This window comes from Megascapheus bottae, chromosome X (assembly GCF_031878675.1).
Source record: "Megascapheus bottae isolate mThoBot1 chromosome X, mThoBot2.hap1, whole genome shotgun sequence".
In the NCBI taxonomy this organism is placed as follows: domain Eukaryota; kingdom Metazoa; phylum Chordata; class Mammalia; order Rodentia; family Geomyidae; genus Megascapheus; species Megascapheus bottae.
Window position 1 is genome coordinate 81,106,031 of NC_143547.1, and position 24,569 is coordinate 81,130,599.

Consider the following 24,569-nt stretch of genomic DNA (forward strand, 5'->3'; position numbering starts at 1 on the left):
TAATGTTCCACTTTAAGAAGGCAACAGCTCTAGATATAAATAATAAATTGGAAACCTGTGAGCTTGCCATTTGTACTTGTATCACTTATACATTAAATAATTAACAAAAGAGGCAACCAAGGGGAAAAAACCCCGTAAGTTCAACATTTTCCCCAGATATCAAGAAAAGGGGGGGGCTCTGGTGGTTTATACCTGTAATCCTAGCTACTGAGAGCTGAGGATCACTGTTCAAAGCCAGCCCAGGCGAATACATCTGAGAGATTCTTTTCTCCAATTAACCAGTGAAAAGCTTGAAGTGGAGTTGTGGCTCAAATGATATTGTGCCTTAAGCAAAAATTCAAGGACACTATGCAAGCCCTGCATTCAAGCTCTAGGATCAGCACACATACACAAAGCAATCAAGAAGGCTCGGGGTATAAATCAAGTGGTAAAGCACCTGCCTAGTAAGCTTTGAATTCAAACCCAAGTGTCACCAAAAGAAAAGAAGAAAAAGAAAGAAATAACAGAAAAAATAGGGAATGGAAAACATACCATGTTTAAGTTTGGACAGCATTGATTTTTCAGCATCTACAGATGCACTCTTTCCAACTAACAGGCGCTTAGCTAAATCTTTCTTATAGAAGGCCTCAAAAACATCTTTGCCTATAATAAATAATGAATATAACACAATTGAAATGCTGACAAAATGACTGCAGGGCTAAATTATATCAGGTAAATTTATATATTTTATCTCAGTTTGTTAAATTCAAAAACATAAAGGAGGTCCATTTCTCTGTGAGACAGTTTGAAAGTTCCTTTTTTTTTTCATTCCTGGGGCTTGAACTTGGCCTGGGTTCTGTCCCTGAACGCTTCAGCTCAAGGCTACGCTCTATCTCTGGGTCTGGGGGTTGCCCCTGAGCTCTTCAGCTTAAGGCTACTGCCATACCCCTGAAGTCACAGCACCACTTCCCCTTTTCTAGTGATTAATTGCAGATAAGAGTCTCAAGGTCTTTAGTGCCCAGGTTGGCTTTGAACCAAGATCCTCAGATCTCAGCCTCCTGAGTAGCTAAGATTACAGGCCTGAGCCGCCACCACCGGCTCCAGGGCTCCAGGTTACAGACACCCAGTAACAAGGGCATACTAAAACCACTAGCACAAGGATGTTCACTGCAGCACTATTTACCATTATAAAGATATGGAACCAAGCTAGATGCCCCTCAGTAGATGACTGGATCAAGAAGATGTGGTACTTATACACAATGGAATTCTGTGCAGCCATCAGAAAGAATGACATTGCCCCATTTGTAATGAAATGAAAAGATTGGAAAAAATCATATTAAGTGAAGTAAGCCAGACCCAAAGGAACACAGGCTCAATGGTTTCCCTCATTTGTAATAATTAGTACAAACCTAGGACTCTCCTAGCAGAGGATTACAATAGCTCAAAACCTAGATATATAAGGTCATATAGGATGAGACTAAATGAAAGGATCTCTAGGATATGTAAACAAGAGCTTTATCTCGTGTGATTGTTATTCTTAACGTACTATATTATCTCTTCTCTTTTATTGCCCTTTGATTAATCTCATATTGTTACTATATCTGACTTTGTTACCAGGTATACTGTATATTTATTTATTTGAAATAGGGAAGGGAAGGGGGAAAACAAGATGATTGGGAGGGGGTGGGGTGAGGGAAATGGGGACAAAAACAGGAGAGGGGTATCAATGTGTGAGAAGTAATACACCTACTATCTGGCGAATGTAACTCTAACCCCTCTATACATTACCCTGACAATAAAAAATAAAATAAAAGAATAAAGGTTACAGAAACTGTTCTTCAGAAAAAGATTTTGTCAACTAGCAGCATTAGCACCAAAACTCAAGAGATTTACACAAACAGCAATGGCCCAAGTTCTTAATAGTTAAAAGTCAAAGCCGAAGACTATTTAGTAACATTCTTCCAGTATCCCCAAGTAATTAAATTCAAGGAATAAAATACAATTTTACATGTCTAATCCCCAAATAGTCTCTCCAGGTTACATATACTAGCTACTTTGTCAGTGTTTTGTTTTAAAAAGCTAAAAATATTAAAACTGAATTATTACTTACCATAAATAAATCTAAATATGATCATGATTTTGTCTAACATTTTCTCAAGCTCTTCATCTGTAGCTTCCTTGTTTCCAGCACGGAGCTTGGAGTCCACATACTTAGCTGAAATGGAGAAAGATTTTTTTTGTTTAGTAACCACCAGTATCCAGAAGGCACTTGGTAGTACACAAACTCAAATAGGAATATAATATACTGAGTTTTTCTGTGCTTGGATATTTGCACCTACATACACTTCTATATGCATATATACGTGTGTGTGTGTACATATATATGTGTTTGCTTATTTTATTTTTAAATTATCTTTAAGTAGTTGTACAAAGGAGTTTCAATAACTTTATAAGTACAATGTATCTTGACCAATGTCACTGTTTCCACAGTTCTCCCGCATCTTTCTGACCCCATCCATATCCTCAAGTTATATGGCTCCATTTTCACCTGTATAAATTGAATATAATGACTGTATGTATTCACCCAGCCTTTCTCTCTCTATTCACATGCATGTGATTTAAAGTTTCCAAAGTCAAGACATTATAACTGTTCGATGTCACACAGCTAATAAATGCTAGAGCCCAAAACTCAAACCCAAGTCTTCCAATCCAGATTGAATATATTTTTGCTATAATAATATTTAACAAAATGGAATATGACCAGGAACTTCTGGCTCTCACCTACAATGCTAACAACTTAAGCTGAGATTGGAGGATCACAGTTCAAAGCCAGCCTGGGTAGGAAAGCCCAGGAGATTTTTTTTGGGGGGGGAGGGTCATGGAGCTTAAACTCTGCCCCTGAGCTCTTCAGTTCAAGGCTACCTACCTCCCTACCCCTGGGCCTGGGGGTTTTCTAAGAGCTTCCTCTCAAGGCTACCACCCTACCCTTGAGGCATAGCCCCACTTCTAGTGAGTGATTAATTGGAGATAACAGTCTCTCTGCTTTGTATTGCCTAGGCTGGCTCTGAACCTTGATCCTCAGATCTCAGCTTCCTGAGTAGCTAGGGTTACAGGCGTGAGCCACCACACCGGCTCCTATGAGACTCTTATCCTCAATAAACTACCAAAGAAACCAAAAAAGCCAAAAGTGGAGTTGTAGCTTAAATGGTAGTATTTTAGCTTTTCGAGTAAAAAGATCAGGGAGAGTGCCCAGGCCCCAAGTTCAAGACCCAGGACTGGCAAAATAAATAAATAAACAAAAGAAACCCTATGAGGAAGCTACATGTAGTGGGAGTAATCAAAGCCACCAAGATTTGGAGTATCCATGGCAGCTTCTGTTTTGCATTTATTGTAAATACCCTTTTTTATTTATTTATTTTGCCAGTCCTGGGCTTGAGCTCAGGGGCCTGAGCACTGCCCTTGGGCTTTTCTCAAGGCTAGGGCTCTACCACTTGAGCCTCAGCACCACTTCTGACTTTTTTCTATGTATGTGGTACCAAGGACTCAAACCTGGGTCTGTGCATGTTAGGCAAGCACTTTAACCACTAGGCCAAACTCCTGGCCCCATTGTAAACATCCTTAAGAATTATGTTCTTGATATTTATTTTGAGACAAAATCTCTCACTATCTAGCCCAGCCACTGTTCAAACTAAGAATCCTCCCGCTCAATCTCTTGAGTGTTAAGATCAAAGCCATGTGGCACCAAGCTCTGCTAAAATTACCTTTTATTGAAATAAACCCAATACAGAATAGAAGGCGAAACTGGCATAACGTTTAAGAGATAAAGATTTCAACAAAATTTCATCCTTTGGACAGAGGAACCTAGATCCAGCATATCCCCTCCTCTGACATTAATGGGTACAATTTCTCCATTATTTTTTTCCTAAAATGAAATTTCATGAGTATACTTGAAAACCAATGCAGCAGATACCAAGCATGTACACTAGGTAGACTGAAATCTTTACATTCATTTTCATTCTGGAATTTTTTTTACTGGCAATTAATTTCATGCTATCTTTCTTATATCTTGATGGACCTGTAGAACCAGCATCCTGTTCTTTTTGTTTGTTTTTGTGGGGCTTGAACTCTGGGCCTAAGCGTTGTCCCAGAGCTCTTCAGCTCAAGGCTACTGCCCTACCCCTTGAGCCACAGCCCCACTTTCTGTTTTCTAGTGATTATTTGGAGATAAGATTCTCCCATTCGGGGCCGGGAGTTTGGCCTAGTGGTTAAAGTGCTTGCCTAGCATGCATGAAGACCCGGGTTCGATTCCTTGGTACTACATACATAGAAAAAAGCCAGAAGTGGTGCTGAGGCTCAAGTGATAGAGCTCTAGCCTTGAGAAAGTCCAAGGACATTGCTCAGGCCCTGAGCTCAAGCCCAGGACTGGCAAAAAAAAATCTAAAGGGGCCGGGAGTTTGGCCTAGTGGTTAAAGTGCTTGCCTAGCATGCATGAAGACCCGGGTTCGATTCCTTGGTACCACATACATAGAAAAAAGCCGGAAGTGGTGCTGAGGCTCAAGTGGTAGAGCTCTAGCCTTGAGAAAGTCCAAGGACATTGGTCAGGCCCTGAGCTCAAGCCCAGGACTGGCAAAAAAAAAAAAAAAAGATTGTCCCATTCTTTAATGCCTGGTGTGGCTTTAAACCTTGATCCTCAGATCTCCGCCTCCTGAGTAGCTAGGATTACAGGTGTGAGCCACCACACCTGCCTCTAGCATCCTATTCTTAATTTGAAGTCACAGAAAAAAAGATAACCAAGCTTACTGTCAATAAAAGTAAATAGGGTCCAATGTTCTGTCTGACAAAGAAGGCGTGTCATATTTACATGTGTGCTTTGAAATGTACTTTAGCTTAAAGAACTTCATTCTTTACACTCATGTCCTGAGAGATACTTTCTAGAATCGCACTACCAGGAAAGAAACTCCAAATTAAACTAAATTATAACTTTGCCAAATTTCAGACTTAAGATAATAAATGGACATTAAATCATCACAAAAACAGGATTGAAAACATACCTATAAGTTCGGCAGGTTTATTTGGTCTTTTGTTAATGAAGGTTTCAAATGCTTCTTTCATGGCATTAATAAATTTTTCATTCTTCAAAAAGCAAATATCAATTATGTGGTCAACTTTGTCTTTAAAATCCAGCAATTCCTGAACCATGGTCTTATCTTTTTCAGGATTAATAACAATAGTACTCCCAAAGGCCTAAAAATAAAAAATGAAACTTTTTACTGAAATTGATTATATTAAATGAAAACAATCCCAAAATAAGTCTAAGTTGCCATGTATACTTGAAGATCCTAAAATATCAGACGTTTCTGAGATGAGGAAAATATCAAAACTGGTGCCATTAAACTATAATTATAAAACTAATAAGACTGACCACTGGATTCACAATATCCTAAAAGGGTATTAATGAAAGTTTTTAAGATCTTTTCCTTATAAATAAGACATCTATGAAAATTATTTTGGATGAGTAATGTAGCTTGAAATCAGACTTGAGTTTTGCTTAGCTTAGCTGGTGCTGTACCACTTGAACCATATCCCTAGACTGGCACGCGCGCGCGCGCGCGCACACACACGCATATACACACACACACACACACACACACACACACACACACACACACAAACCAACGAATAAGTTAACAAATAAGTAAAATATAAGTAAGCCAGACACCAGTGACTCACATCTATAATCCTAACAATTCAAGAGGTTGATTTCTGAGGATCATGTTAGAAGCCAGCCTGGAAACAAAAAGTCCATGAGACTCTTACCTCCAATATACTATCAAATCCAAACATGGAGCTGTGATTCAAGTGGTAGAACACTAGCCTTGAGCACAAAAGCTCAGGAACAGCATGTAGGCCCTGAGTTCAAGTCCCAGGACAGCACAAATAAATGAATAAATAAATTTGGATCTTAGAATAAATGCTTAAAAAGCTGATACTCACTCTGTAAATTGTAAACCATTAACAAAAAATGACAGTTGAATGTTAATACCTTTATGTATTCAATCCACTGTTGCAAGAGAACCTGAATTCCACCTCGAACTCGGCTAAAGAGCTGATACAGGAGAGATAAATCTTGAATTCGGTTTTCATCAAGGAGGTTATTTAAACCTGATTTTGAGAGATTTGGGCATTAAAATACAGTAAACACAGGATTTAATTAAATTTATATTAAAATTTCTAATGTGATACTACTGGTTTGACCTATAAATGGTCTATATGTAAATTAGAATATAGACATTTCCTTTAAACCCAAATTGACCACCTTTCTGAGTGAAAATTATGTTTACTTTGGTTGCTATGGAAACAGTGAAGTGGCTACAATAGTTGACTCTTGTAATCCTAGGTGCTTGGAAACAAAAATTAAGAGGATTAGGATTCAAAGCCAGATGAGCCAAATAGTCTATGAAACTCCATCTCAGCCAGTATAAAAATGAGCAAGGAGGAAAGAACGGGCTGGGAATGTGGCTTACTAGACTCTACAGTACCACATAAACAGAAAAAGCCAGAAGTATGTGCTGCGGCTCAAGTGGTAGATCACTAGCCTTGAAAAAGCCCAAGGACAGTGCTCAGGCCCTGAGTTCAAGCCCGAGGACTGGCAAAAAAAAGAGCATAGTAGTGGTGTACACCTGTGACCCCAGTTGCACAGAAAGTATAAATAAGAGGAATGGTTCAGGTCAGCCTGGGTAAAAATGGAAATCCTATTTGAAAACTTACAAATGAGGGTTAGGAATGTGGCTTAGTGGTAGAGAGCTTGCCTATCATGCATGAAGCCCTGGGTTTGATTATTTAGTACCATATACACAGAAAAGACCAGAAGTGGTGCTGTGACTCAAGTGATAGAGTGCTAGCAAAATAAGCTCAAGGACAGTGCCTAGGCCCCAGGACTGGCCAAAAACAAGTTACAAAAGGAAAAAAGTTGGAAATATGGCTCAAATGGTAGAGTATCAGCCTTGAATGAAAAAAAAAACCTAAAGCAAAAGGCCCTGAGATTGAGACCCAGTACCAGCACATGCGCACATGCGCACATGTGCGCATACGCGCGCACACACACACACACACACACACACACACACACACACATTAGCTGAATAATGGTTTGTGCCATTTCCATGATGGATTAGATATATAAAACAATGTTTACAATCTGGCTATCTGGCTTTCTAAATGTACATTTCAAATATTGACTATAGACTATGATAAATCAAAAGCCATACATAAATAGGTAAAATCTAACTGTTCTACTATATTTGATTTTCCAAACAAAATAGTAATTTAACTGCATTAAAATTCGAACTATAGTTACTTAAAAGAAATTATTGTTGCCAGGCACCAGTTGCTCATGCCTATAATCCTAACTATTCAAGAAGCTGAGATCTGAGGATCATAGTTCAAAGTCAGGCTGGGCAGGAAAGTCTGAGAGACTCTTATCTCCATTTAACCACCATAAAACAGGAAGTGGTGTTGTGGTTCAAAGTGATTGAATGCTAGCATTGAGTTGAATATCTCAGGGACAGAGCCAGGCCCTGAGTTCAAGCGCCATGACAAAGAAGGAAAGAGAAAGAGGAAGAGAAAGAGGAAGAGGAAGAGGAAGAGGAAGGAAGGAAGGAAGGGGAAAGGGAAAAGAAAAAGGAAAGGTAGGAAATATTGTTGATGTTGGACACTGGTGGCTCATGCCTGTAATCCTAGCTACTCAGGAGGCTGAGATCTGAGGATCACCGTTCAAAGCCAGCCCAGGCCGGGAAGTCCGTGAGACTTGTCTCCAATTAACTACAAGAAAACTGGAAATGGCACTGTGGCTTAAGTAGTAGAGTGGTTAGATTTGAGCTGAAGAGCTCAAGGACAGCACCCCGGCCCAGAGTACAAGCCCCATGACCATGACCATGACCATGACCACGACCACCACCACCACCACCACCACCACCAACAACAACAACAAAAGATTACCAAATGTATAGTTTTCATGTTTTGTAGTGCTAGGGATAACTCTGGGTTTGTGTTCTCATCAAGTCACACTCTCAAGCCCTTCTTTGTTTCTTTATTGGTATCAGTGAATTTTTCCCAACTCCTCTAACAACACTAGAAAGTTTACTACAGTGAACAGGTAAAAGGGTTGGTTGTCTTTCTCAGAAATGTAGGCACATTCTTTCAAGCTTTTAAAATGGCAAAATGTGCCTCTAGTTTGGCCTAGTTGGAGAGCGCTTGCCTAGCATGCAGGAAGACCTGGGTTTTTGATTCCTTGGTACCACATATATAGAAAATGCTGGAATTGGTGCTGTCACTCAAGTGGTAGAGCTCTAGCCTTGACAGCCCAAGGATAGTGCTCAGGCCCTGAGTTCAAGCCCCAAGACTAACCAAAAAAAGGCAAAATGCGGGGCCGGGAGTTTGGCCTAGTGGTAGAGTACCTGCCTAGCATGTATGAAGACCCAGGTTCGATTCCTCAGTACCACACACAGAAAAAGCCAGAAGTGGTGCGGTGGGTCAGGGTAGAACACTAGCCTTGAGGAAAAGTCCAAGGACAGTGTTCAGGCCCTGAGCTGAAGCCCAGGACTGGCAAAAAAAAGGCAAAATGTTTATAATTTCCTACTCAGTTTGCAATTATCATGAAAAATAAATTATTGACAAATTGCCAATTACCTTTCTGAAGAATTGCTGTTAAGTGTTCACCTAGTAGTTGTTTTTCAACAGTAGCAATTAATGACTTCCTACAAGTAAAAAAAAATTAAAATGATTGAAGTTGACTTCCCTGAAAATCAAAGCCTCTTTTGAGAAAAAAAACATTAAATTTTTGCTAATTTTGAAATTCCTATGCAATGTGCCAATTTAACAGTGTTCACTTATTTTACTTTCTGCCAAGAAGAAGAAAAACAGTATATTTCAAAATTAGATTTAGTAATATCTCCATGATCTTGCTGTGGCTGGTTTTTCCCAAGTTTCTCTTTTTATTACAAAGGTAAATAAGTTATCTATGCTGCTTACTGGAACACCATGGGAATATTTAGGAAAGTACAGAAACAGTTTCTCCTATGAATACATATCAAATTTTAATCACCCTAAAGACTTAAAATATCACATGAGTCTTTAATATTATTTTACATTATAATTTAAACACTAAAGAGCCAACAATCAAATTCTTGATCAAATCGAATTAACTGGAGAAAATGATTACTTGAAATCTGTATTCATAAAAACAACAGATAAAAACTAAATTACACCTAAAAAATGTTACCAACATGTTTAACATGCCTAAAGTGACTTAAGAGATTTCATAGCAGTTTTAAGGTATTAGAGTGAGCATGTAATACTTACTGGGTGGTCTGATCTAAGTAAGTAATAAGTCTGTCTGCTTCTTCTTCTAGACGTTTATTAACATGATGAAGATACTCAGGAACCTACAAAGATAGTGTTTTATATTATTGTTTTCCGCCCCTTAAATCATTCAGAAAATCTCAAGTCCAAAAGATCCTGGGAGCAGCCCTGTCAAATGTGACAGGGGTGAATCATATGTAAAATTATAGGTAGATTATGATCCAGAATTCTGGCCTTTAAGAAGAGAGAAAAGAAAGGAGCACCTAAGTGAGAGAAAAGCAGCATAATGTTGGGAAGATAAATGTAAGGGGACGTCTATGTTCTACAAAGTAAGGACTATTGTAAGAGAAAGTGGACTTATTAAACATGACTTAAAATACCTCTCTTTCTTGCATTAACTTTTGGCCTTCAGCTGCATAGAGCCTGTTAGTTTCTTCCAAAAATCGCTGTTCAAAAGAATCTTGATAAATCTGGCAGCAGGGAGGAAAATGAAGTTCATTTATTCAACAAATATTTATTGAATGTCTTCTATATGAAAAACACTATAAATGTGGATTTTAAACATCAGACTAGGGACTACAATTAGATCTGTAGGCATAAAATAACTTACTTGCAAGTCAGAAAGCATGCTTAAAAGGCTTCGGAGTAAACTTCTATCAATTGCTTCACCATTCCTCTCCCTCTCAATCAAGAGAAGAATGCCATCAATTGTCTTATTCTGGACTTTTTGATCACTTATAATATGAGCCCTAAATAATTCCAGTCCCATGTCCCTAAAATTAACAAAAATCACAATTAATTCACAATACCATTTCTGAACAGGCTTGCTTAATTTCTTACACATTAATTAGGATTCTTGGCTTCAAAGGAGTAATTGTAAAAAGTTAAATCCACATTAGATTTTGAATAACACGATTAGATTAAAACATACAGAAAACTTATTTGTGTCTTTAATGAAAACGGAACTCCTATCCTCCATAATTAAGTTTTTTATTATTTCCTCTGGTAGAGTAAATGATATTATCACCTGATAACATTTGATTTGGCCAAATCAAGAGATAACATTAGTTCAAAAAAGCAGGGCAAGACTGGGAGTTTGGCCTACTGGTAGAGTACTTGCCTAGCATGCACGAAGGCCCGGGTTCGATTCCCCAGTACCAGTTACCCAGGAAAAAAAGCTGGAAGTGGTGCCGAGGCTTAAATGGTAGAACTCTAGCCTTGAGAAAGTCCAAGGATGGTGCTCAGGCCCTGAGCTCAAGCCCAGGACTGGCAAAAAAATCTCTTACAAAAAAGCAGGGCATTGTGTTGCATATTTGTAATTTCAGCATTCAAGAAGCTGAGGCGAAGGTATTATAAATTTGAGGGCAGTCTGGACTACATAGTGAATGTCAGGCAAACCTGACCTACACAGTGAGACCTTATTTCAAGAAACAAATAATTAGTTCAAACACACAACTATTTTCAAAGTACTGGTACTGAAAGCTTATTCAGAATTTTTAACGAACTTCAGTACTACAAAATCAGATTACTACTAGAGATAACTAGGTACCTGGTAGGGGAGTTTACTAAACTAACCCATTTTTGTGTGCACATATATATTTCTATATTATTATTACAAGAGAATAATTGAAGGAATGGCACTGTGGATCAAGGGATAGGGCAGTAATATTGAGCTGAAGAGCTCAGCGACAGTGCCCCAGTCCCAGAGTTAAAAAAAAAAGAAAACAATTAAAGTCTGGATGATAAGTAGTAAATTACTCAAAGACATTCCAGCACAAACTTCAATGTTGCCTACCAAGAAAAACAGCTTCATAGCTGGCAAGGTGGCTCACGCCTGTAATCCTAGCTACTCAGGAAGCTGAGATCTGAGGATCAAGGTCCAAAGCCAGCCCAGGCACAAAAAGACCTGAAACTCTTATCTCCAATTAACCTCTAGAAAATGGGAAGTGGGACTTGGTTCAAGGTAGGGCATTAGCCTTGAGTTGAAGAGCTCAGGGACAATGTCCAGGCCCAGTTGTAAGGTGGTAGTCTTGAGCTGAAGAGCTAAAGGACAGTGCCCAGACTGAGTTCAAGCCCCATGACCCACCCATCCCCCCCAAAAAAAGCTTCTTACTTTAATATACACTAAGGAAAGTTAGCCATCTTCAACATTAGCATATGTAGAAGTTTAATGTGAATTTTTAAGATATTTACAGTATGACTTGTTTTTTATGAATGTAATTAAGACTAATTTGTAACAAATCTCAATTTTCTAACTTCCTTACCAAATGGAGGGTAGCATTGAATTCTGAAGAACGTAAGTTCTATCCAGAAACAAAAAAATGCTTCTAATCATTATCTGTAAAATAAGAGAAATTAAACAAGTTTTATATTTTGTGAAACAAATATTTATTCTCAATAAGAGAAAAAAAACCCTTGAGTTTTATACTAGACTATGGGGATCCGACAGATAGACAGATAGACAGACAGACAGACAGACAGACAGACAGACAGATATTTATCTGAGAACATATAATCCTTATTGAGGTTTCTAGAAAAGAAACAAAATAGTCCTCTGACTTCCCTGCTACTTAAGTATAAAAAGGGAATCAAGCTGGGTGATACTGGCTCACGCCTGTAATCCTAGCTACTTAAGAGGTTGAGATCTGAGGATCCCAATTAGAAGCCAGCCCAGACAGGAAAGTCCATGAATTATTTCCAATAAATTACCAAAAATAAGCCAGAAGTGGAGCTGTGGCTCAAGTGGTAGAGAGCTAGCCATGAGCAAAAGAAGCTCAGGAGCTAGGCAGGTAGGCACGGGTGGCTCACACTTGTAATCCTAGCTACTAAGTCCGCTGAAATCTGAGAATCAAGGTTCAAAGCCAACCTTGGTACTAAAGAACATGAGACTCTTATCCCCAATTAATCACTAGAAAACAGGACTCTTGGACTTTTTAGGAGCCTTGGCTGGCTTTGAACTGCAATCCTCAGATCTCAGCCTCCTGCATAGCTAGGATTACAGGCATGAGCCACTGCACCCAGCTTCCTACAAGGTTTGTTTTGTTTTGCCAGTTCTGGGGCTTTAACTCAGCGCTTAGGCACTATCCTTGGACCACTTTTTGCTCAAGGCTAGCACTCTGCCACTTGAGTCACAGTGCCAATTCTGGCTTCGTGCATGCTAGGCAAGCACTCTACCACCAGGCCACACTCCGCACCCCCCACCCCCACACACAAGGTTTTTCAAAGTAACATTCCTATACTTGATTTTTAAAGTTGAAATATACTATTGTTTTTTTTTGCCAGTCCTGGGCTTGAGCTCAGGGCCTGAGCACTGTCCTTGGACTTTCTCAAGGCTAGAGCTCTACTACTTGTGCCTCAGCACCACTTCCGGCTTTTTTGTATGTATGTGGTACCAAGGAATCGAACCCGGGTCTTTGTGCATGCTAGGCAAGCACTTTAACCACTAGGCAAAACTCCCAGCCCCGAAATATACTATTATTTTTAACTTACCATTTGCCTACAATGGTTTTGCCAGCATCTGTCAATCTTCTTTAGAAAAAGAACACTATCCAATGAATCCATAGTGCATGTTAAGGATATTTTTAATTGCTTAATACAAGTAATATATGCAATATAGAAGCATATTTATCATAAACATATTCTTTACATTAAATAAACACAATGGCAACTACAGAACAAAATGATATTTCTTCGTTTTTTTCAAATTGATATTTCTTAAAATACAAAAAAAAAATCAAGATCTCTCACTAAGGTACCTTTAAAAGTCTCACCATTACTTGACTTATGAGCTGCAACCCCTCTGTACATCACCTTTATAACAAAAAATTTAAAATAAGTCTTACACAAATTGAGCATGATGTCTTCAGTTTATCATTTTCCTTATGATTTGCTGGTACAAAATGGTAACAATAAAAAGAAATTATATTTACATGAATACCAGATATATTTGAACTGCAATGCTAAAAAGTTAAAAAAAATTCCTCTACAAACACAAAGAACAAAAATAACAAATGTACAAAACAGACATTCCATTTCAAACTAGATTACATAGTGAGAGGAGAGGAGAAGAATGTAAGATACTTTGTTTTGAAAAGGATATTCTCTGAACTGATGAATCTGTGCTTTGATGTGATCTTCACAAATCTGCCTCAGCTGTTTATACAAATTTGCAGAAATCTTGTAAGAACAAAGATTTTCTACAGCCTGCAAGATAAAACACGGAATTTCTTAGGGAGGAGATGAGGATAGTTTCTCAATTATCTACAAGGACCTTCTAGTATATTGATATTTCTGTAACACTAGCTTATTAAAAGTAGTTATGGGGCCAGGAGACTGGCCTACTGGTAGAGTGCTTGCCTAGTATGAAGACCTGGGTTCTATTCCTTGGTACCACATACATAAAAAAAGCCAGAAGTGGTGCTGTGGCTCAAGTGGTAGAGCTCTAACCTTGAGAACAGCCAAGGACCGTGCTCAGGCCCAGGTGGCTCATGCCCATAATCCTATTTACTCTAGAGGCTGAGATCTGAGGATCATAATTCAAAGCCAGCCCAGGAAGGAAAAGCTCATGAGATTCATCTCCAGTTAACCAACAGATACCTAAATGTGGAGTTGTGGCTCAAAACTGTAGAGCTCTAGCCTTGAGTAAAGGAGTTTAGAGACAGTAGCCAAGCCATGAGTTCAAGCCAGCCCCACAACCAGCAACAACAACAACAAAGTAGCTATTCATCTCTTTACAGTGTAAAGTATCCCAGATACTCAGGAAGTTGATGTATGAGATCTTAAATTGGAGGCCAGCATGAGGAACTTGGAAGTCTATCTCAAAAAAAAAAAAAAAAAAGAAAAGACAAGCTAAGATAAAATGTAAGTGCCATGTCTTTTCATTTATTTGGTTGGTTTTGTTTTTGCCACTTCTGGAGCTTGAGTCTCCTAGTCTTTTAGTGCCTGAGCTGGCATTGAACCATTATCCTCAGATCTCAGCCTCCTGAGTAGCTAGGATTACAGGCATGAGCCACCGGCGGTTGGCAATTTTACTAATTTTTATAAGCACAACTCCATCTTAACTCAAATAATTTCATCAATGAATTTATATCAAGTGGGCATTACACAGCTACAACTAAATTCCAACTTCTTTATACCTTCAAGTTTTCCTGAATGTATCAAAGCAGAAATTAATTTTTAGTATTATTAAAATGATTAAATACCAAACATTTTCTCCATTATTTCAATTTAAGCATATAGTAGCTTTACACTTTGCACAAAAGAATAAGCATTAATTACAAAATAAATGATTATATCTTTATATCACTGGAAAAGTTCAATCGGGCCTCTATTACACTCAAAACACAACAGGGCAAGTTTAGATGTTGTGAATTTCTTGTTATATGTCTATCAAGAGATTTAAAAAAACAGGAATGGCAAAACTCCAATGAACTCTGATTTTTTTTTTTGGCAGTCTCGGCACTTGAGCTCAGAACCTGGGCACTGTCCTTGGGCACGATTTGTTCAAGGCTAGCACTCTGCCACTTGAGCCATGGCACCACTCCCAGCTTTTTCTGTGTATGTAGTACTGAGAAATCAAAACCAGGGCTTCGTGAATGTTAAGCAAGCACGCTACCACTAGGCTATGCTCTAGCCCATGAACTCCAATAGTATCTATAATTCAGCCTAGCAAAAATAAATATATCAAGACAAAGCTTCCATTAAAATAGACTTAAGGAAGAGCATCTAGATTCTAGTTGATTAGAGTGAATTTAATTCATATGTAACTGGAAGTCATGTTCCTAGTGTACAGGTCCTATAAATTAATTAGCTAACTTAAGGAAAGCTTAAAGAAACCTACTATCTCATTGGGGAAGTTGTGATATCTCACTAGGGATGCACAAGTCAATTGTTTCAACAGCTAAGAAGGAATAGGAAATTTTAACCAATGCAACGTGGAGTTAGGCCAGAAATACCTAATAGTAATTTCGTATTTTTTTCTTGTGCCTCAGGTCCTCTGTAGTCTATCTCTTTTCCTCCTGGACTGACTCATTTTCTCAACATTTACCATTTCCCCTCCTAGATTCCTGTTATATTATTTAGGGCATACTTAATCATTGTCCACTCTTTTCTCCCTTCCAGAATTTATCTAAATCCCATTTATCCCATTTCCTTGTGTTAATTTTACCTTTCTCCCCCAAAGCAATAGACAAACCTACCTTCTTACACAAAATATCATATATTCTCCAACTAGGTCCCACTTTTTCCAGTAAGCTCTTAACTACTCAGAAGCCAGTGTGACTCATGCAGCACTCCCACCCACCATACAACAATGGCTTGCCATGTCCTCAGTGTGTGTGTGTGTATGTGTGTGTGTGTGTGTGTGTGTGTGTGTGTGTGCGCGTGCGCACGCGCGCGCGCACCTGTCCTGGGACTTGAATTCAGGGCCTAGGCACTCTCTCTGAGCTTTGTTGTTCAAGGTCAAGGTAAAGAGCCTGAGTCCCAAAATTGTGTCCCCAGAAGAAAAAGGATAAATTGCTAGTGGAAAATAAGAACTCAGGAACAATATCCAGCCTCAGGGGTAGGGCAGTAGCCTTGAGCAGAAGAGCTCAGAGACAGCACCCCAGCCAAGTTCAAGTCCCATGACCCACACACATACAAAAAGAATTTCTGCCAAATGGTGGTGGCTCACACCTACAATCCTTAGCTACTCAGGAGGCTGAGGATTTGATGTTTGAAACGGGCCCAGCCAGAAAAGTCCAAGAGATTCTTATCACCAATTAACCACTAGAATACCAGAAATGGTGCTGTGGCTCAGAGTGCTAGAGTGGTAGCTAGGTTTGAGCTGAAGAGTTAAAGGACAGCGCCAAGGCCCAGAGTTCAAGCCCCATAATGGACAAAAAAGTCTCGGTTTGAAGCTAGCCTTGGCAGGAAAGATCATAAAGCCTTTCTCACCTATTACTCACCAAAAAGCTGGAAGTAGAGCTGTGGTTCAAGTAATATAGATTATGACCCTTAATCAAAAATGTTAAAGGAGAGCACCTCGGCTCAGAGTTCAAGCCTCCTGTGCTTGCAAAATAAAGTCACTGTTTGCTTATTGCAAATGTAATTAGAACATTTTCTTTTCTAAAAATTCAAAGCTTAGTAGGTGGTATGTGTAAACCATACTTGGGACTTCCATCCTAAATTTTAATCCAAAAATTGAATTTCATGGGCTGGGATGTAGCTCAGTGGCAAAGCACTTGCCTAGCAAGTGCAACATCATGGGTTCGATCCCCAGTGCCAAAAAAGAAAAGACAAAAAAAATACAGTTAAAAAAAAAACAACAAAAATTGAATTTCATGAATTTAGGGGGCTAAGCTTTTGTGTCCAAGGATAATTAATCCTCTACCACTTGAGCCACAGCTCCACTTTTGGGTGTTTTTTGAGTAATTAATTGGAGATAAGTCTCAAGGGCCTTCCTGTCTGGGTAGCTTTGAAATGCAATCCTCAGGGGCTGGGAGTTTGGCCTAGTGGTAGAGTGCTTGCCTAGCATGCACGAAGACCCGGGTTCGATTCCTTGGTACCACATACTTAGAAAAAGCCAGAAGTGGTGCTGAGGCTCAAGTGGTAGAGTTCTAGCCTTGAGAAAAATCCAAGGATAGTGCTCAGGCCCTGAGCTTAAGCCTAAGACTGGCAAAAAAAAAAGAAAAAAGAAATGCAATCTTCAGATCTCAGCCTTTTGAGAAACTAGGATTACAGGGGTGAGCCACCAGTGCCTGGATCCCCTGCTCTAATTTTATAATTCTATAATATTATTGTGCAACTCAGGAGCCACATAAAAGTGATGCCACATAAACATATCAAAAGAGCCAAATGAGGTGGATTTATTCTCTGTTTGCTTAGTACTAAAACTATCAAGTACACTTACATAGCATTATTACTATGTGTTGAGCAATGGTCTGAGTGTTTTGTATACTCTGACTCTTAATTTTCTCAGCAACCAAACCTGGTGAATGTCAATTAATATATTACAAGTGAACAAGATAAATCTTGATTTGTAAAATTTTGACTAATGATAAAATCTTCCTATATTTATCTATCAGGGCTTTAGTAAGGTATTTTCACAGACATTTGATTCTTAGAATCATCCATAAGATGTAGCTAGGGCAGGTATTCTTTCTCTTACTCTGCAGAGAAGGAAACTAATGCCAAGAATTTAGTACCTTGTCCAAAATATCAAAGGTAACTGAAGTCAAAATTATATCCCAGGGCTGGGAGTTTGGCCTAGTGGTAGAGTGCTTGCCTAGCATGCACGAAGACCCCGGTTCAATTCCTCCGTACCACATATATAGAAAAAAAGCCAGAAGTGGTGCTGAGGCTCAAGTGGTAGAGCTCTAGCCTTGAGAAAGTCAAGGACAGTGCTCAGACCTTGAGCTCAAACCCAGGACTGGAAAAAAAAATTATATCCCAAATATGTCTCTGACTCCAAATCTGTGGTTTATCCTTCAATAAACTATCTCCACAATGGAAACACAAAAACTATAAACACACCAAGCTCTCTGCTAGCGCTGCCTATAATTTTAGCTACTCAATAGGCTAAGATCTGAGGATCTCAGTCAAAGTCAACTAGGCATATAATCCATGAGATTCTTATCTCCAATTAACCAGCAAAACCTGGAAATGAGCCAACCAAGCACTAGAGGCTCATGCCTATAATATTAGCTACTTAAAAGAGCGAGATCAGAGGACAGAGGTTTGAAGCCTTCCCAGGCAGTTGTCCATGAGACTCACCTCCTATTAAGCACCAGAAAGCCAGAAGTGGAAAGGTGGCTCAAGCGGTAGAATGTCAGCCTTGAGTGAAAAAGGCAAGTGAGAGAGCTCAAGGCCCTCAGTATAAGCCCTAGTACTGACACACACAAAAGCTGGCACTGGAGCTATGGCTCAAGCAGTAGAGTACCAGTCTTGAGTGAAAAAGTTGATCAAAAATGAAAAACTGCCTGTGGCTCACACCTGTAATCCTAGCTACTCAGAAAGCTGAGATCTGAGGATCAAGGTTCAAAGCCAGTCAAGGTACAATAAGACCTGAGACTCATCTCCAATTAACCTCTAGGAAACAGGAAATGGGGCTTGGCTCAAGGGTAGGGTGGTAGCCTAGAGCTGAAGAGCTCAGGGACAACACCCAGGCCCAGAGTTCAAGCCCCATGACATACACACACACACACACACACACACACACACACACACACACACACACACACAATCTAAAAAAAAAAGAAAGAAAAGAAAAGAAAAATGAATGAAAAACCTGGGGAAGGGGGTGGGGGAAGGAAAGTTAGAGAAAAATATGGGAAGGAATAACAATGTTCAAGAAGTGATATACTCACTACTTTACAAATATAACTGTAACCTCCCTATATTAACATCACCCAGACAATAAAATTAAAAACAAATTGGTAGAGTGCTAGTCTTGAGAAAAAAGCTTAAGACCAGTGCTCAGGCCCTGATTTCAAGCCCCATGACCAGCAAAAAAGAGAGAGAGAGCAATCCAGGCCCAGAGTGTGGCCTAGTGGTAGAGTGCTTGTCTAGCATTAGATTTCTCATACCACACATATAGAAAAATTCAGAAATGATGCTATGGCTCAAGTGGTAGAGTGTTAGCCTTGAGAAGTCTCAAGAACAGTGCCCAGGTCCTGAGTTACAGCCCCAGAATAGGCAAAGAAAAAAGATTGCCGGGCACTGGTGGCTCACACCTGTAAGCACAGGCACCAAAAGTCCATAAGACTCTTATCTTCAATTAAATACCAGAAAATGGAAGTGGCACTGTGGCTCAAGTGGTAGAGTGATAGCCTTGAGGTGAAGAGCTCAGGGAGAGCACCCAGGCCCAGAGTTCAAGCACCACGACCAACAATAATAATAATAATGAAGAAGAAACCAGCTAGGAATGGGATTTAGTGAAAATGCTTAACAAGCATGCATGAGGCCCTGGGTTCAATTCCTTTATACCATGTAAACAAAAATAAAATTAAGAATAAGAAACCACGAGTTGAAGCTCCAGTATGGGAACAAAACAACAGCCCGGCACCAATTGGTCATGTCTATAATCCTAGCCATTCAGGAGGCTGAGCTCTGAGGATCATAGTTCAAAGCCATCCCAGACAATAAAATCTGAGAGACTCAACTCCAATAAACTACTCAGAAAACGCTGGAAGTGCTAGAGCGCTGGAAGTGCTAGAGCGAGGGAGCGAGATGGCTCAAGCCTGTAATCCTAACTCTCAGGAGGCCGAGATCTGGAGATTGAGGCTCAAAGCCAAACTGGGCACTAAAGTCCCTGAGACTCTTATCTCCAAAAAGCTTCAACATATTGTACAAAGAGGCATATTTAAATACTGAAATGCTGATCCTCTAAAGGGAAAAAAATCCTTAAATTAGTTTGTGTTAAATTAGCATGTGTTAAAAACATAGCAAATTCTCCTGGGTATGAAGTCTAAGTCAGTAATTGCTCCTAACATATTGAAGTTAAATATTTTAAGTAAAGATCTATTTTCTATGTAAAAGAAATAAATTTCAATCAAACTAAATTGTTATACCACAATCTGCTGCTTATTTCTAGTCCAAGGTATGTTATGTTGACCAGCAAATATAAACAGCAAGAAAAAAATGACTAAAAGCTAATAAGGAGGCAGACTAAAGGATACAAAGAAGATTGGCTATCTTGAAATGATTTCTGTAGGTAGATAACACCTAAGAAATAAGATGTCAACAAAAACCATCTATGCTATAGAACTCCATTATAAGTAAAACCTCTATCATATCAACGGATATCTAGCCAAATCTTTATTGAGAGTCCCAATTGTGTATCCGAAGTTTATGGTCTGTGGTCTGATTAGAAAACAGAATGCCTCAACTAACAAGAAACAAACAAAGAAGGGTATTTAAAACCCATTTCAGAAACTAAAATCTAACTCAGGTATGGTAGCTCACAGGTATAATCCTAGCACTTGGGTGGATGTAGGTAGTTCAAGACCAACCTGAACTAACAACACAGTGATTTCCAGGCCAGTCGGGATTATACAGGCAGTACCTTATTTCAAAAAATGAAGAGAAAAAAAGAAAAAACCCATATGAATTCTACCACAATTTATGTAGTCCATATTTGGTTGTCCATACTAGTACGTACCTGGTAGAGTTCTTCTAAATTGTACTTAATTGAAGTACTATTCTGAATAGCTTCTACTGCTTCTTTCAGTTTCTGCCATGTTTCATCTGTGTAGTTTTCTGGTAATTTAGGCTTATCTAAATAATGTGCAAAAGACTGGTATTAGAATAATGTATAGGCTATAGTAACTAACGACCCATAAAAATCAAACAGCATTACTATTTCAGACTCTATAACTATTATGCCTAAATATTAAAATAACCACTGTATTTAAGCTCAGTATAAACAAAGTTTTAAATGACAGAATACTCTTTTAGTCATTTTGTTTCTCCCATTAAAACCGAAGTTGAGGTTTTTTTTGTCCTATTGATTAAACTGGTTTCAAAAAATAAAAACTCAAAAATGACATGATAAAAATTAACAATCCTGATCCTATTCTATTGTGTGTAATACCTCAGCCAACATAAATCTTTTTCTTAAGATCTGCAATATTTCTATGTGCATCTTATAAACTTATCCCAACAATAAAACACCAATATTTTTAAGTAAGGAAACTGAGGCTCAGAACTCTTTTGGTAAACTTGTTCAAGGTCACCATAGTCAATGGCAAAGGTGGAATTCTAATATAGGTCTATATGCCCCCCAAATGCATGCAGCAATCACAGAAATGAAAAAAAAACTGTCTTAGGTTTTAGATCACATTGACAAATATAATGAAATGTAAAACAACTGAAACCTCTAGATAATTTCAGAATCTATGCAGTATTTTCATAATGGAAAGAACCACCTTAATCTTGACTTTAACTTCACCGGACCAGAAATAAGTTAAAAAAAACAATTAAAGCATCCAAATACTTTAACATGCTTTTACTTCCAGAGGAAGGGAAAAATGAAAAATTTGAAACAAGTCTGCAAATGCAATTTGCTATCAAACCAATACAACTGTAGGTGAAATTATTAGCACATTAACCAATTATGATTCATATTCACTTTAGCAAGCAATTATGATTCATATTCACTTTAGCAAGCTCTACTATTGAATCAAAAGGAATACTTCTGAGCCTGGGGATAGAGGGGCAGTGATATAAAATAGGGTTAAAAAAGCATAATCCTCTGCTTGAGACTAAATAGAGCACACTGACTGACTTCCACTAATGATGAAAACAAAAGCACAGAATATTTAATTTTTTCAGGGTTAATGTTTAGCCACAAGGCACTTATTCACTAGAGTACTTAAGTTCATTCATTTGCTGTCCCATTTAAGATTTTAGCATCTACTACCTGCTAGTTTAGTGTTGAAAAAGTTAAAACAGAAACATAGAAGAGATTTTAAAAGATCTGCTAAACTTTTATTTTTTAAATCAAGGCATTCATAATTCTTTCAGTGACATCTTAAACTCAATGGACAAATTTTCCTAAAAGCTTCATGTCAACACTTTAAAACATATCCTAGTAACAAAAAATGTAGCAACTGCTTCTGTCTTTAGAAGAGTGGTGCACAGAGTTACTAGTTTTGTGTATACATAACACTTTACATTTCTAATCCCTATCTTTGGAAAAAATGAAGAGACCAAAAACATTTTGTTCAAATACTGTTCCATAATGAGTTTCATGACTATGGTAGTCAATACTATAAATCTACTTATCAATTTTATTTTAGCATAGAAAGATCACCATTGCTGTCTGCATTTCTAAGGACTGAAGAATGTAGCCTACTGAAGTAGAAAAAAAGTGTCCAGTCTAAGGATGCACTTGAAATAAATAAAACTGTTTAGAATACAAAATTCTCCCCTGTTAAATCCTAGTCATACTGCAAATTGTCAGTTACAAGGAATAACAGACTAGGTTGAGACAAATAGTAAAACATACAGCGTGTGCTTAAGCAGAACACAAAAACTCCCTGTGGAAAATGAATCGTCCACCACCTCAATGATTATACATAAAACCTCTATATTGCTTAATATATTAACATAAAAGAGCATGTGACTGCTCAAGTGTCAAATCCTTAGTAGTTGATTAGGGATTTTGGCCTTGGTTACCTTTAAAGTTCTTGATCACTAACTTCTTAGCAGAGCCAGGCTTGCTGTTAGCAAAGCTAGAGACGGTGGTAGAAGATTTGGCTAGGCCGTTTGCATGATGCACCGAAGTCATAGAAGAAATTAATATACTCTTATTTTTAAGTTGCTGCTGCTGAGATGTAGCAGCAGTTGGTGAAGATGAGGAGGAGGAGGAGGAGGATTCCTCGGCCATCTTCGCATCAAACCCTACAAACTCCAGGGTGTCTTCAAAACGTAGCTTCTTCTGTATTGGTATGTGGCTAGAAGAAGGCACTGAAACACCTAGGCAGAAGGATGAGGTTGAAGGGGATGCTGAATCCCTGGGTTGTAAGGGAGGAATGGATGAGAAGGAAGACGAGCAATCAAAGTCTTCTCTCTCGTTACTACTATTAGTGCTGCTATTGCTGCTGGTGCTGCTACTGCTGCTGCTGCTGTTTAACTTTCTCTTCTTGGCAGAGGTGGGCGGAGTAGTGCTGGTATTACCATCAGTGGCCGATCTGACCTCCTGTGCAGCAGCAGCAGCTGAGGGATTGGGGGAAGAAAAACCTGTTGGAAACATGAAAATAGCGGGGTCAACAGGCAGAGGAGCATCCAAAATCTACGTTTATATATGCCTGCTTACGTGTAGGAAAGAAGGTGGCGGTATCAGAGGGGGAAGGGAAGAAAGAAGACAGGAGAAACACAGAGGACGACAAGGAAAGTGAGAGGGGGGGACACCGGGGAATGGGAGGGTTTGGAAAGGCGGTTAGGTTGACACCCAGAGTAAGCAGAACGAAAGGGGAGAGCAAAGGAGGAGGCAGACAGGTAAACGGACGTGCCGTCCCCCCTCCCCTGCTTTTCAATCAGTCTCTCCCCACTTTCTGCAGGAGCGACTCAGAGTCTGTGAAGCAGCAACTCCACCTCCGCCTTCTCTCCCTCTCCCAGGGAGGGGAGACGCGGTGGATGGGGGGGAGGGGGAGGAGGAGAGAACCGGGGCTTGTTATTGTCAATAGCACAAGAGGCTAAAGATGGCGACACTTCCGGTCACGCGGCGCCGAAGGAGGGACGCTATCGCTCTCCCGGGCGGGAGGGGGAGGGGAAAGGTAGAGTGAGGCAGTACGGATGGGGTGGGGGAGAGCTGGCTCGCGGACGGGCAGCAAACACGCTCCAGTCGCCCGAGTTACTGCGCTCCTTCTATGGTTCTCCCTCTTCTTCCCTGGCAGCACCCTCCACCCCAGGCCCATCAGTAACTCCCACCCCCTCCTTAGTGATCCCGCACACATCTTCGCACTGCAGCCTCCTTACCGGAAGTGACTGGGCAGACACTTTTCATAGCGCCCAGATCCCAAAGCCCCCAGGTCCGCAGGACTAGAGGGGGGGTAAGGAAGAAGGGGGGTAAGAGAAGTGGAAAGGGGGGAGGGGCTGGCCTTGGAAGCTTCTGATTGGACCTTTCCGAACCTGAGGCGGGCGGGCGGGCGGACCTCTGGGGGGGGGGCGAATGGCTAGAGTAGGAGCGGGAAGGGAGTCTTAGCAAGGATAGGTGGTGATTGCAAGGGGCGGGGTGAGCTAGCAAGGAAAAGACTAGAAGAAAGGGAGTAAAAAGTAGGAAACCCGGAGAATGGAAACTTTGAAAGAGAAAAAAGGAATAAAGGCGAATTTACAAGGTTGTGGAAGAAAATAAAATGAAGCTTTGTCTAAGCTTGACGTTAAACAAAAAAGTTACACTACTAAGATGAAAGGAAAACACCCCCACCAAAAAATAAAGCTAAAGAAAAAAAGGTTTTTGATTCTATACACTGACTAAAGTGTTTTCTCCTTTATGTCAACGCTATCACAAGTCGAATACTGAAAAGAAACCGATTTTTTTTATTTTTCTCAATAATACAGCTTTAAGTTCGTTTACATTCCTACCAATTAAACCATTCTTGTAAAACGGCGACTTACTCCCCACCACAATTCCAGGGATCGCCCCTCCTCCTTCCACCCACATGTATCAGTCATTTCCAGACCTAACAAAACTACAGCCCACTCCCTTCATTTACTGAATCTCACTTTATAAAGTTTCAAAGGACACGCTG

General features: G+C 39.5%; 1 protein-coding gene across 5 annotated transcripts in view; it reads right to left on the minus strand.

Moving 5' to 3' along the window:
- Nucleotides 1-24,569, minus strand: part of Cul4b (cullin 4B) — a 55,038-nt gene that overhangs the window by 16,635 nt on the left and 13,834 nt on the right. Inside the window, exons 1-14 of one of the 5 annotated variants that reach the window (XM_090326808.1) lie at nucleotides 23,797-23,878; nucleotides 22,495-23,058; nucleotides 20,477-20,592; nucleotides 13,439-13,542; nucleotides 12,829-12,898; nucleotides 11,604-11,677; nucleotides 9,950-10,112; nucleotides 9,720-9,809; nucleotides 9,340-9,422; nucleotides 8,668-8,735; nucleotides 6,023-6,141; nucleotides 5,031-5,223; nucleotides 2,090-2,194; nucleotides 532-642 (exon numbers count right to left, since the gene is read on the minus strand). In XM_090326808.1, coding sequence (XP_090182934.1) covers nucleotides 532-642; nucleotides 2,090-2,194; nucleotides 5,031-5,223; nucleotides 6,023-6,141; nucleotides 8,668-8,735; nucleotides 9,340-9,422; nucleotides 9,720-9,809; nucleotides 9,950-10,112; nucleotides 11,604-11,677; nucleotides 12,829-12,898; nucleotides 13,439-13,542; nucleotides 20,477-20,592; nucleotides 22,495-23,058; nucleotides 23,797-23,824 — 1,888 coding nt within the window. In that variant the 5' untranslated portion in view covers nucleotides 23,825-23,878. Of the gene's footprint in view, nucleotides 1-531; nucleotides 643-2,089; nucleotides 2,195-5,030; nucleotides 5,224-6,022; nucleotides 6,142-8,667; nucleotides 8,736-9,339; nucleotides 9,423-9,719; nucleotides 9,810-9,949; nucleotides 10,113-11,603; nucleotides 11,678-12,828; nucleotides 12,902-13,438; nucleotides 13,543-20,476; nucleotides 20,593-22,494; nucleotides 23,072-23,796; nucleotides 23,879-24,569 lie in introns of those variants that run through there. The other 4 variants (XM_090326806.1, XM_090326805.1, XM_090326804.1 and 1 more) reach the window with 4 other exon arrangements.